The sequence below is a fragment of the Berghia stephanieae genome, chromosome 2 (genome assembly GCF_034508935.2).
Source record: "Berghia stephanieae isolate SIO BIC M18660-M18661 chromosome 2, UCSD_Bste_1.3, whole genome shotgun sequence".
Lineage (NCBI taxonomy): Eukaryota > Metazoa > Mollusca > Gastropoda > Nudibranchia > Aeolidiidae > Berghia > Berghia stephanieae.
Window position 1 is genome coordinate 31304554 of NC_088361.1, and position 14197 is coordinate 31318750.

Sequence of the window (14197 nt, forward strand, 5' to 3'; positions counted from 1 at the left end):
CCGGGTTGGAATATAAGTATATATTATCATCTTATCGTTTTTTAAATTAAACAAGAAAGATAAGTTTTAATTATTTATGTTTAAAAATTATTCATTTCTTTTCAACTTTTGTCATTAAAGTGAGATGTTATATTCTGAACTTTTTTATTCCATGAAAGTTTTTAAATATTTCTTGTAATCACGTGATCGACTGAAGACAAAATGGATGACTCAATGTTGTTCAGAAACAACAAGATATGAAGTGAGTAGAAAAGTGCCAGAAGACAATAGAGAATAAAAAATTTTTTCGCGGCGGTGGTGGGGTTTGAACCTGCGACCTTATTGGTACGACAACTCCGCCTGGCAGGTGAGAGCGTGGCTCTACCGTGTGAGCTATCCACGAACACAAAAATATTCGTTTCAAACCCAAGTCATTTCTAGATCCCTCTCTCACCCACTTCTGGGACCGCCGATTCGTTCGCCCACCACCATCGCGAAGTATTTTGACCAGCAGTTAAGCTTAATAGCCAATATTCTCAACACAAACATATAACATAGAAACGATTGAGACATTGAGTATGCTCCGGTGTATGGGGTGAATTTTTAATTCAGAAAAGTGAGTGGAGCAGGCACTTATGTTGGTAACAACAAGATATGAAGTGAGTAGAAAAGTGCCAGAAGACAATAGAGAATAAAAAAATTTTTTTGTCGTACCAATAAGGTCGCAGGTTCAAACCCCACCACCGCCGCGAAAAATTTTTTTATTCTCTATTGTCTTCTGGCACTTTTCTACTCACTTCATATCTTGTTGTTACCAACATAAGTGCCTGCTCCACTCACTTTTCTGAATTAAAAATTCACCCCATACACCGGAGCATACTCAATGTCTCAATCGTTTCTATGTTATATGTTTGTGTTGAGAATATTGGCTATTAAGCTTAACTGCTGGTCAAAATACTTCGCGATGGTGGTGGGCGAACGAATCGGCGGTCCCAGAAGTGGGTGAGAGAGGGATCTAGAAATGACTTGGGTTTGAAACGAATATTTTTGTGTTCGTGGATAGCTCACACGGTAGAGCCACGCTCTCACCTGCCAGGCGGAGTTGTCGTACCAATAAGGTCGCAGGTTCAAACCCCACCACCGCCGCGAAAAATTTTTTTATTCTCTATTGTCTTCTGGCACTTTTCTACTCACTTCATATCTTGTTGTTACCAACATAAGTGCCTGCTCCACTCACTTTTCTGAATTAAAAATTCACCCCATACACCGGAGCATACTCAATGTCTCAATCGTTTCTATGTTATATGTTTGTGTTGAGAATATTGGCTATTAAGCTTAACTGCTGGTCAAAATACTTCGCGATGGTGGTGGGCGAACGAATCGGCGGTCCCAGAAGTGGGTGAGAGAGGGATCTAGAAATGACTTGGGTTTGAAACGAATATTTTTGTGTTCGTGGATAGCTCACACGGTAGAGCCACGCTCTCACCTGCCAGGCGGAGTTGTCGTACCAATAAGGTCGCAGGTTCAAACCCCACCACCGCCGCGAAAAAATTTTTTATTCTCTATTGTCTTCTGGCACTTTTCTACTCACTTCATATCTTGTTGTTACCAACATAAGTGCCTGCTCCACTCACTTTTCTGAATTAATGTTGTTCAGAGAAATTGAAGTTGGTTGGAATAAAATACGATGTTTCCTTTACAATGACTTCTTATGACAAAAGAAATGAAGAAACGGTCAGAACCCAATGGAATCAGTTCAAGCTCTGACAGTGCTAAAAAAGTGTACAGGTGAGCATATGAAATAGAATTGTTATAATAAAGTGTCACTGCTGGTTCATAACTTAAACAAGTCCTAAGTAAAAGTAAGTTAAAGTTTCAGTTTCAGTGGTTAAAGTTAAAGTTAAAGAGTCGGTAAGTCAACAGTCAACAGGATCAGCAGAGATGTAGAGAATAGCTGAAAGTAAACAACTTTAAATGAAAGAAGTATTCTGAGGAAGAGGAGATAGTGTTGGTACAAGAAATCGGTATTCTGGGGGTAAATTAAGTCAGGTGGCCCATGGCATGGCTTGGACTTGACTTGTGACTTTGACTAAAAATAAAACTCAACTTTGTATGTCTTAGTGGATTGTTAGGTACTTAACTTCGAAGATAAAGGAAAATGTCTATTTGTCACTCCGGCAGTGAGCTAATAAATGGGTTAGGGACTGTGGTCCGTTTATTATGGCTTTTGAGTGACAGGTCTCTGAATCTGAAAAAAAAAAAAGCATAGATATTTGTTTATAGTTTATGAATGGATCATGGGTGTATTTTAAATTAAATGATTTGTCTCATTTTCTTCATGAGGAGTTACCCTATCTATTGTGTTGGTGCCAATTTAGTATCCCTTATGATCGTGGATAAAATAGGGTATATTTCAACTTAGGACAAAATCAGAAATTTGTAAATCAAAATTATTGTTGCAACAAGTACCTAATTAAATATCTTTACTTAACATGTAAATAAATTTGAATTTGAAGTAAAATTTTATCCCTCATGCCCTAAATTCATCCCAGAAAAAAACATTTGTAATGTTTTTATGCACCTCCGTTGACGGTTTATCTTAACGGATCATTTTTATACATCTCCGTCACGCATGCGCATTCCACCCAATTTCATCAGCGATATTATGTTTCTGTATTTGGCACATGGCGAAAGTTATATTGACATCTGTAGGATGTTTTTGTGAATAAATTTATGTAAAAATAATAATAATCTAAAAAATCGAAATATAAAACCAGAAAATAGAAGTTTTGTACTGAAGGTAAAATAATGATTTAGAAAGACCTTATTAAATGTGATGAACGGTCAGGTGGCTCCGTAGCGCAGTTGACAAGCTGTCAGACTTTAACCTTGAAAGTACTGGGTTCGATTCCCATTGCAGACATTTTTTTAAAAAAGTTTACTTTATTGAGATAGATATCATTTTTGTTTGGTTTTTTTTTTTTTGGGGGGGGGGGGGGGGGGGGTTTTAAAAAAACTTCGATTTTAATTTTCTAAAATTATTTATTTATTTGAGATCAGTATTTGTGTGCCAAGTTTCTTTTTACCTTTGATTTTTAAAATTATTGTTATTATTCTTTAATGTATTATCATTGTATAAACATACATCGGTAATCACTAAACAGCGTGCTAAACTACAATCAAAAACTATTTAAGCCTCATGGACGTATGCAGCAACATTTTCATTTTCATTAATTAACCATCACCGTCAACGGAGGTGCATAGAAACGATGCGTTTTTTTCATGACGTAACTATAGTACTCTAGTCGGCCATGGTTTTTTTTACACCGCCAATGGAGGTGTTTTAAAAAAAACTTCGATTTTAATTTTCTAAAATTATTTATTTATTTGAGATCAGTATTTGTGTGCCAAGTTTCTTTTTACCTTTGATTTTTAAAATTATTGTTATTATTCTTTAATGTATTATCATTGTATAAACATACATCGGTAATCACTAAACAGCGTGCTAAACTACAATCAAAAACTATTTAAGCCTCATGGACGTATGCAGCAACATTTTCATTTTCATTAATTAACCATCACCGTCAACGGAGGTGCATAGAAACGATGCGTTTTTTTCATGACGTAACTATAGTACTCTAGTCGGCCATGGTTTTTTTTACACCGCCAATGGAGGTGCATAAAAACGCCACCAATAACATTTCTCTTAAGTATCCATTTTAATCCAGTTTTGAAATCCAAATGGTGGTCTGGTCACTAACAGAAATACAACAGTTTCAAGGTCATAAAATCAGTCAATTGACAAATGCAAATGTACCAAAGTACATTTTTCAGCCTTTAAATTTAAAGAGTCATAACTTATCATTGTTTTTTTTTTATATATCTGAACAGAGCTGCTCTTGAAGCCATAAAATGTCTTGACAAAATTAACCAAGAGAAGAAGGCATACAGAGAAGTCTTCCGTCAGGATGCTGTTGGACTGAGGATCAAGTGAGTTTGGGAGGATGTAGGATGTTATAATAAGGCCTGACAGATCTGTTATGAGCGTGTATTAAGATCTTTTTCTCTTCTGGCCCATCTTTCCATTCTGCAGTGTTGGTGTAGCAATACCAGTATGATTTAGTGGAACGTTTTAAAAAAAATTAACCATCTACCTGTCTAAATGTAAACAAGAAGTAATTGTTAGATATGTCTGCTCATATTTCAGACACAGTTATAAATTGTTATAGTTTTCATTGTCTAAAGGAAGACTTTACTTAATTAATAGACTTGCCTATTCAAGATCTTTTAGTACCAACCAAATCTGTTTCCCATTTACTTTCAAACATTTGGAATTTTTTATTGTTTTTCATAAACTGTAATTGCCGCAATATAGATTGATGGCACTTATTCTGTATAGCTGCAATTGCAATTGGATAAGTAACCCTTAAATTGTAAGACTGTATTTATTAAAATCATGACATGCTCCTTATTTATATAGTAATTGTCATAGCTGTAGAAATCTGGTTATAGTCATCAAGAGAACAGTTCCATCGATGTGTCTCGGGCTTAGTGAAAGGATAAAGGACTCTTTTAAGTCGACAATTATTTTGTGTAGCCTTAGAATAAGTTATTGGTCAGTTGGAGGTTGATTTATATGAACTTTCCATCTGATTTTGTCATATTAATATGAAGCCATAAAAGTGTTTGTTGGAACATTTCTAATTATTGATCAGACATTTTTCTTTCATTTAAAGATCTATAACATAAGAATTGAAAATTCACATAGTATTTCAATCTGAGATACACTGAATGCTATTATTGTAATTTTGACTGCGATTTGTGAATTTCAAATGTGTGTTCTGATAAATTTTTAATTCATTTTTTTTTTCATTTGCAAGATGGTTGACTTAATTAGGCATTGAACTGTTTTCAAGGTTATCCGTTTTTCAACGTCAAAATTTCCATGAGCAAGAGATTCCAACTCTATTGCTAATGTGACTTCACTCCTGCTCATGATTCAGTCTTTCATTGAAATAGACCAGACCTGTTTACCATTGCAAAAAAATTGTAGAATTTACGAACTTTGGCTCCAATTCTCAAAGTCACTAAAACTTATCGAAAATGAAAGTTGATGCCAGGCTACATAATTTTAAGGGTTTTGAAGTGTTATTAAATCCATCTCGAAGTAAATTGTTGATTTTAAAAATTAAATATAGCGATTATAATTTTTATATCCTAAGATTTAAGAATTGTTTTCATTTTCAAGTAGGCAGGTCTGGTAGATCCTATTAATAAAACATTTCTGTGCGATCAATCAGAGGAATTTCATTTCATTTTGATAATTTTAATCTCTCCATTGAACATAGATTGAAGGACTATTGCGAGAGATTGATGTTCTACAACCCTCTTGAATATGGCCGAAAAGCAGAGGAAGTGTTATGGAGAAAAGTTTTTTACGAAGTGATTCAAGTCGTCAAAAGGAGTCGAGATGTGAGTCTTGTGTTTCTTTGTGACCCTCTGTTTCCATTTCGTTTTATGTCAGGGTAAGACAGAGATCTAAAAAATTTTTAATGATCAAGATAACCAACTATCATCTTTGCTGTTAATAAATATCCCGTCATCTTCTAAGTCATTTAATCCTACTGATGACATATATTGTTTATTTATAGTTAGTTGTAATGTCTACCTTTTTATTTTCACTGAAAACTAAAAATTGCACTCGTAAAAAACTAATACTTAAAGTAAGCAGCAGATTTTGTAATATTTTTTGGATTTTTTTTTAAATCTCCGGAAACATTAATTTTTGCTTATTAACAAGTGAAACGGGCATATTCCCATGGGGAATTCACAATTAATTTGTTGTTGTTGTTGTTGCTGTCTTTAGGATTTTTTACTATGAATTTATGATTTGTAAAATACTCCTTCGTGTCATGTCGTATTTCAGCGTGTGCGACACCATGGATCAGTTGATACTGCATATCGAACACATCTGTCAGCAGCTGTGGGTTACTACCAGCATTTGTTGTTTAGATTGCAGCGAGAGTTTTCCCTGAAACTTGCCGGTGTGATAGATTACTATCAACTTCCAGACCCAAGGACAGGTAATAATCTCATCACTTTATAATATTTCTTTAATTTGCATCCCATTATCTGTAATGCTCTATTAGAAATCCTTTATGTGGCTATGTGGTCTTGTGGTCTGACACTCGCTTTCGGATCGGAAGGTCCTGGGTTTGAGCCTTGCATTGTTGAGTCCTTGGAAAAGGCTGTTTACTCATTTTACACCTAAGTACGGTGAGAGAATGTGAATAAAGAGCTTTTCCAAGGGCTCAACTATGCGCCAAGCATTCTCTCACTGTACTCAGGTGTAAAATGAGTACCTGGTCGTTAACAGCATTGTTGTAATAATGCCAAACAGGTGTCATGGTATCCTTCTTGTAAAGCGCTTTGAGCATGTTTAGTGGATATTGTGCTATATTAAAAGCTCAAGTTATTTTGTTGGTTTTTTTTAGTCTAAAAAAAATAAAACAATTTGAGTCTGTATCAGTTGTGATTATCTGATTAAAAATGACAAGCATCTTTGTAGGCTTTCGTTGCCATCAAATGAAATGCACGGAGCTGGAGTCATCCCCCTTTTCTGTGTTGTGAGTTACTTACACCTACACTCTTTCCTTCTAATGTCCAGGATTGCTTGGTACTCCCTAAATAAGACACTAGTCTATTGAAGAGTACACCAAATTGCTTCAGGTATACCAGAAACATTTTTTATATGATGAAGGTTTGTAACAATTTTATTTGAATATGAGTTACTTGCTTTTCATGCAAGTTGAATACTCTTCTTATTGAGAAAGTGGGTTCTCAGATCATCTTTTCTTCATGTGTATTTTTTGTATTGTTCGCCTTTCTTCCCACCAGGTCGTCGTGGAGACAGTGCCGCTAGTGCCAAAGCCGTTAGTCCCAGTATCCAGGAATGGGCCCAGCGTGCGTGCCATAGATGTCTTATCTGCCTAGGAGATATTTGTATGTTGTCCTCATTTTAATGTGATTTGTTTTGTTTTTTGGCACTTTTATATCCCTCTAAGGGGAGAAATGCACATCAAGATGACAAAAATCTTGTTCTTTATACATATATTTAAAAAAGATTTATATCCCTATGCTACATCCCTTACCAATACCCAAAATTAAAAAAAAATTTTTTAGATGTGTATTCAATGTGGTTGCTAATGCTATGATTATGGTAGCCATATTTGCTCTTTGTTTATATTTTAGAATTTACTTTTTCTCTGTAATGATGGGGGCATACGACATATAGATAAGTGGTTAACAGTTGTTCAACAAAGTTACAGAGAAATATCCTGAAAAATAAATATCATTGAAGTTTAAAAGATGTCACTTTAGCGGACTATATCAAAAGTTGAGTATTTTTGTCACTAGAAAATAGATAGGTCAGAGAAAAGGTAAATAATCTTGTATAATTTTATATTGTTTCTTTAATGTAGTTTATTTGTCTCATGACAAGTCAAGGGCTAATATGTTGGTTTGTCTTGTCTAATTTCCGCTTTCACTGGCTCTTATAGACACCAGTCTTTACTCGTATGGTGATATGAGGAAAATCGTGCACATCTTGCCAAAAGAGTTTTTGATCTTGGTTGACTCGAAAGTCAATTTTGGTCATTTCATGAAAATTAAATTTTTTACATCAATGCATTCATTTCTGTCTTAGTTTTAATTTCTTTCTTTCTTTTTTTTCTTTCGTTTTTTGTTTTTCAAAGAAATGTTCTCCAACAAAAAATATTTATCTTAATTTTCAACACACCCCCACTGCCAAATGATTAAAAAGTGTTTCAATTCCCCTGGTTACCTACCCTTTCTGATTAAAAACAGTGATATCTCAAAAAGTAAATAAGTCACAAATTGTAAGTTTTATTTTTATGAAGAATTGCAGAATGGAAGTAAATGATAATCTCAATTTTATTTGTTTAGTAATCCTAAATATTGTCTCAAATTTTTTTGAAATATGGCAGCAATTATGTGCTTGTTTTTTTGTTTCGTTTTCCTTTTAGCACGCTATATCTGTGATGTGGACAGAGTTGCAATGCCAGCCGTCTCAGACCGTTACTACCACCAGGCCTTTATGCTTTTCCCAGGATTAGGTAAGGGAGAGTGAGATGAGTTTTAAAAATGCTTCATTTATTCCTCAAACATGCAATATGGAATAAAGTTTGAATTTCATACAGTACATGTGTTAGACTAGTGTTCTATCCAAAGGGTAGTAAGCAATTGCTGTTTTCCATTTCACATTCTAGAAACCAGGATAAACTCTGGCTCCATGGGCCTTCTGGCTCTTCATACAGTTCAAGCAACCTTTTAGAGGCCCCAATGTCCTATCACCCTTACAATATTTGACACTGCTTATAGTCAGATAGCAATTTTCATTTGAATTGAGTTGGACTATGTTTAAAGTGTTGTACCCAACTCTGGGGTCAGTTTTGCAGTCATTGTCACCCATACAGTTACTGACCATCCTTAACATTGCTTAACTTTTGTTAGTTACCTTCCTACTCAACCAATGGTATCACACAATTAATATAGTACTTCTCTATCCTATTTTGTTGGGTTCTAAAGCATTGAATTGAAATGCCTCTCTACAGGTATGCCTCACAACCAGCTTGGAACGCTGTCAGGATCCAGATACTGTGGATGTGAAGCAGCCTATCATTATTTGAGATGGTAAGTAAGCTCAATCAGAATATTTCTGTTCCTTTAACATCTCTTATTGTCGGAATTTGTCGTTTTCTGTTTTGTATCTTTCTTTTTTTTCTTTTTTTTTCTCCCTCTCTTTCCAAACGATTTCTACTTCTTACACTGCAATATAATACAATACTATACAACAGAACAATATTTTTGAAGACTTCCACCTACTATAGCTACTCTCAACTCAACGGCATTTGGCTTATGAAGAGCATAATTCCAAAGGCCTCTGGTTCAGAATCGATGAAAACTAAATTTGGCCAAATCGTTGACCTCTTTGTTCTCTTGTAATTAAAAAAAAACACTAATGCGTCTGTTAATTGATAATTATTCTTTGCTTTAAAAATCTTAATTTTCTAAATAATTTATTTTTTTATGAGATTCTGATAGCAGGGCTTTACTGGTTCTACCCTGTGTCAGTGGAATGTGAAGCACTTTGAGCGTTTTTAGTGGATATTGCACTATATTATATAAATGCTATTTTGTGTGTGTAATATCTTAAATTTACCCGTCATCTCCGGTTTTTTTCAACTTATTTTCATGACTATGCTCAGTTCATTGCAGAATGTTTTACTTTTTTTTTCATCTTAATTTAATTACTAAAGTCGTAATGTTTTCTTTCTTCTCATCATAGTCTTGCATGTGAAAAGCCTTTTGATGGAGCATCTGGAAACTTGACTCGGTTGTTTGAGAAAAATACTAAGAAATTTCATGAAATTAACAAATCACAGACAAGAGATTTACCTCCAGATCAGCAAAGGTAAGGATTTCACAGTCTTAATTTTTAATGGTAAAAATTTGACAAGTTGTGTATGTTACAATGTCATCAAAAAAGGGATAGAATGTGGCAAGAAGAAAAAATTGTCGCAAAAAGTTTTCATTCCATAACATTGCTGAATTTCCAGATTTTTATCATACATTTTTTTCATAGTAGTAATAATGTTACATTAGCCCTAAATTTCCTGCTGTTTAGAATTAGTGTTATTGATGTGTGAATGAAATAGAGAAATGATAGACACCAATACTCAGAAAGAGTTTAGCATTTAAATTTTAAGAAAGAAAATTTAACAAATGTGTTCAATTTCTTGCACATTGAATGTGACAAATTAGGGAGAGGGCACTGGTTCAAGATAAAAAAAAAATGTGTTTATGAAACAGTGCCAGACAAAAGCAGAAAGGAAATTACAAGAAAAAGCTAACTCAAAGAGTGGAGGCAGGCTGATTTTTTTTTTTTTTTTTTTTTTTTTCATGTATGTTTCTTTCTGCTTTGTTTGGAACTTATATCACGTACACCTTTTCAGATTTTGATGTTCCTTGAATGCAAAATTTGTGATTTATAAAATATTATATACCAAAGCTGGCATTGTGTAAGTCATTTGGTGAGTTGAATCGTGCCAATATGTTTTGATCCTTTTAAGACAGATGTTCTGATAATTTCTCTCAAATTCATTATATCGTCAATAACCTTAGTTTTTTTCTCACTGTTTCCCCAGACACCAAGACATGAAAAGATTTTTCACACGCTTTCTTAAACTTCTTGAAATGTTTTATGGCTCTTCCAATAAGTGAGTAACGTTTTTGAAAGGGAAATTTGACCGTGTTTGGTTATTTAATATGGAATATAAGGTCCGAAAATAGAAAATGAATATATAATACAGTATAATAACCAGAAATCAGTCAATTCAGTTGTGGTGTGGGCAGCAGGCTATGATCTCGTAACTCAGGCACTGTTTTGTGTCCTGAGGAATGCACTTTACATATATCGTAGTTCTCAAGTTAAGTGCGAATAAATATCTAGCAATTGGCAGTATTGGATAATGTAAAGGTTTTAAGACAAAAAGTGTTTAAGCAGTGGAAATTTTTCATGTAAGGGAAAAAATAAGAATAAAAACTTGTGGCAAATCTACTTGTCGAACTGTGAATTTAATGGACAGCAGTGGCAATAAAATTTTAAGATCTTAAAAATACAATTAATTGACCATGTAAACCGATTGTCAGTGTCTGTGTTGCCCAATTGGCAAATTGGTTGCTCACAGCAGGCTTGAAGTGAGACATTGAATAAACTGGCAAGATTACCTGCTTTTACCCCGGTGAAAATATTTGTTAGTTCAATAATTCTTCAAGAAACTACAATCACTATCCTCCATGAAATCAAAATATTAATAAATCTCAGCTTGTGAAAATTATATTTCTGTTAGATTTCCAGCAGCAGGTTTACCCAGTATAAAATGATACCAGATTAAGATCACATTTTGATGCGGTGAAAGAAATAAATTACAATAAATAACAAAAGCTAAACATATATAATTAAAGACAAAAAAAAAAGACCTCAGAAAGTTTGATTATTGACTTAATTTTGTTCTCAATTAAATATTAGAAAACGTTTTTTGGATTGAGAGAATGTTTGCTATTCAGTAAGGTTTGTTTTGTGTTTTTTTCTGTTTTTATGTTTTTGTGTTTTTTTTTTGTTTTTTAAAAATCGGTATCTGAGATTTAATTTTCTTCACTTCTTTTTCAGTACTGATATGCAAGAACTCCAACATTTATGTCAGGAAACACTGCAAGATTTCAACCTATGCATGTTCTATGAACCACAGTCCGTCTGGGGTCAAGCCAAAGGTCGTGGGGTCAGTGACCCTGGTGACCCCTCATCCTTACAATACCTTGATAGTGGCATTGTGTTCAAAATCATTTGTTGTCTCATCTGTATCATCCACCTATTAGATAAGAGAGGTTAGTCTCAGTCTTTAAGTCCTCACTTCATCATAGAATTGATGTAGCACGATCTGTTTCCTATTATGTATTTGGCAAATTGGATTTTTAGTAACACTAAGGCTCCAAAACCACTGGATCAATAGTCACCAAATTTTGCATGGTGTTTACAATTGACATGACGGTGGTTTGCGTGTATTATGAGATTGATTAGACATCGTGATGATTTTATAGAAAAATCTAATTTGGGTCATCAAATCCCATCGAAAACAGACGCCATCATTTTTAGCACATGGGTTGTGTGTCAGCCTTCCTGTTAGCTATTGTGACAATGAAGTGGGAGTACTTGCATTGAATTGATACCAGTTAGTGATTCCTCTCATTATTTTGAATACGATTGATTTCTTTAAGTTTATATTTATATGAACCATTTTCCTTTCTTAACATCGGGAAAGAATCATACAATAAGTGAGTTAAATATATAAGATTTTAATTGCAGAAAATATCTCTCTGTGGCCAAATAAAAAGCTCAGTAGAGTTTTCTTACTGGGTCAAAAAAGGCTCTGTCTATTAAGATAATAGAAATTGAGTTCAAATTTGATTCAACATTTATTTTAAGTTAGCATCACGTTCATTGAACAGGCAACTTTGCTTGTTTGTTTAATAAATCTTATGCATGTAAAACAATTGTTTTTTTGGGGTTTTTTTATCTCAGCTTCTGTCTCAAATTTCTTATCAAAATATGTTGGTCCCTCAAACGATTTGTTTATACTTCATTTTTTTTCCACTGAAGTGGAATGCAAAAATATTAGCATTTTGTACGGCATTCAGACACATTATAAGTTTATAGATTTATTGAATACTCAGAATTAGCATTATTGTGCATTGATATAGAAAAAATAGAAAAGACATTTTTTATTTTTAAAAACGTTGATTTTAATTTCCCAACTAAGTGGGGTTTTCAGAAAATTGATATCTATGAGAACAAGATATTATTTTTTGTTTTGAGTGTAAGTGAATTATAAAAAGTAAACAAAAATTTTTTGTCTCTTAGAAATATCTCGAATAAAGACTTAGATAACCTTGGCATCAGCTACAGTGCAGCACTGCAAAACGATTAATTGTGGCTTCGTCTCTTGCTCAAGAAAAATATTTGTTGCCAATCAAGGGGCTAGAATCCAGGTACTCTGGGTGATAGTGAAATGCTTTATCCACTTGGACATCTCATCTCATCCCCAGAATTGATGGAAACAAATAAGGTTGGAATTTCAGGATGAGATTGAATCTTTTTTTTTCCAAATTTCCCAGGTTCCCTCTTGTCTTCGGCAGCCACAGCGTTCATGATTGCTTTGTTTTCCCATGTGCTAAACCACATTGTACTCCGACTTCAGGGGGCTCTAGAAGATATGGAAAATCCAAATAAAATTCTACTCGCTGGATCATCTCTTTCATGTGAGTTGACTGTAGCCTGTTGTAAGTTGACAGCTTTGAAAAAAGAACAAATTTCTAAACACACATTATATCAGGCTTTTAAGGTTTTTAAGCCAAAACATTTGTGTTTAGTGCGGTTATGTAATCTTGTGGTATGACACTCGCTTTCGGATCGGAAGATCCTGTTTTCGAGCCTCGCTTGGCGCATAGTAGAGTCTTTGGCTCTTTACTCACATTCTCTCATCATACTCGGGTGTAAAATGAATACCTGGCAGTGAACAGTGTTGTCTGTGTTGAAAATAATTGTAATATCGCCTAACAGGCGTCATGTCTCGTTCCACATGTTATGTGTTGCTGTTGGTCAGGAACTCTTTGTAAAGCTCTTTTGGCACATTTAGTGGATATTGCGCTATATAAAAGCTCACGTTTTTGGGGGCTTTATTTGTTTTGTTTTTTTGTATTTTGTTCTTTTTTTTAAGGTTTTTTAATTCATTTTTGTTCAGTAGTTTTTCAGCCCACAGTGTCTAGCAGCTTAGTATTCAATGATTTGACACTTTATCCTTCAATGGCAAAATTATCTGTACACCTCTTTTCACCAAGAGGGGCAGCAACAAGGATGTGACTCAAACTTTGATGATTCCAAACTTGCTTTGCTGTGACAGCTCTCTGGTGAAAATGTTAATATTTAATATAATCTTTGAGAACATACAGTTCCCGATAGCTCAATTTATAGATAACTCATATCTCTGTACTGAATGGGTAATCGCCTTATGCAATGTCGATTACACAACTTGTATTATTATACTGTAAGAAGTTCTAAGAGAGTAACCTTTGCTCTGAGAAATAGACATCTCAGCACTTTTCCTTTGTCAAGATACAAATAAATGATGTTATTCAGTGTTGCTGATTTTCCTTATATTTATATAATTCAGTATGTTTTCTATAATGTATTTTGACTGGAGTTTGGTGCTCAGATGGGGTTTGATTTATATGTTCCTGTAAAAGTTAAGTAAATTTTTGCCTCGTGAATTTTTAAACTCTGATTCTTAACAACAATAGAAGAAAACATTTAATTATGTTCCGTTCCAATGCTATCCATAGGCACTATCCCTCATTTGCTTAGACTTAGGCTTATTTGTTTGTTGATTGTTTTATTCTCTGGCTTTATAAATCAGGTGAAAATTTGAAATTGGAAGAGTCATCTGGCAGTGATGATGATTTGGCAGCACAAAACACGGAGAAGACCAACAAACCGTCCAAAGTAAGTATATTTTATAAGAGACCCTTTTTAGATTATATTGATATTAAATGTAATAAAATGGGGGAAAAAAGACATAAATGC

The 14197-nt window shown here is 34.0% G+C and overlaps 1 protein-coding gene across 6 annotated transcripts in view; it reads left to right on the forward strand.

The window, feature by feature from the left end:
- The first annotated feature begins 171 nt into the window (after positions 1-171).
- Positions 172-14197, forward strand: part of LOC144964705 (nonsense-mediated mRNA decay factor SMG5-like) — a 53175-nt gene continuing 39149 nt past the window's right edge. For 2 of the 6 annotated variants that reach the window (XM_078899240.1, XM_078899243.1), the window contains exons 1-13: positions 175-241; positions 1598-1767; positions 3871-3969; positions 5328-5451; positions 5906-6062; positions 6877-6981; positions 8025-8114; positions 8613-8691; positions 9347-9472; positions 10206-10277; positions 11231-11445; positions 12733-12876; positions 14031-14116. In XM_078899240.1, coding sequence (XP_078755366.1) covers positions 1691-1767; positions 3871-3969; positions 5328-5451; positions 5906-6062; positions 6877-6981; positions 8025-8114; positions 8613-8691; positions 9347-9472; positions 10206-10277; positions 11231-11445; positions 12733-12876; positions 14031-14116 — 1374 coding nt within the window. In that variant the 5' untranslated portion in view covers positions 175-241; positions 1598-1690. Of the gene's footprint in view, positions 242-1597; positions 1768-3870; positions 3970-5327; positions 5452-5905; positions 6063-6876; positions 6982-8024; positions 8115-8612; positions 8692-9346; positions 9473-10205; positions 10278-11230; positions 11446-12732; positions 12877-14030; positions 14117-14197 lie in introns of all 6 variants that reach the window. The other 4 variants (XM_078899241.1, XM_078899244.1, XM_078899239.1 and 1 more) reach the window with 3 other exon arrangements.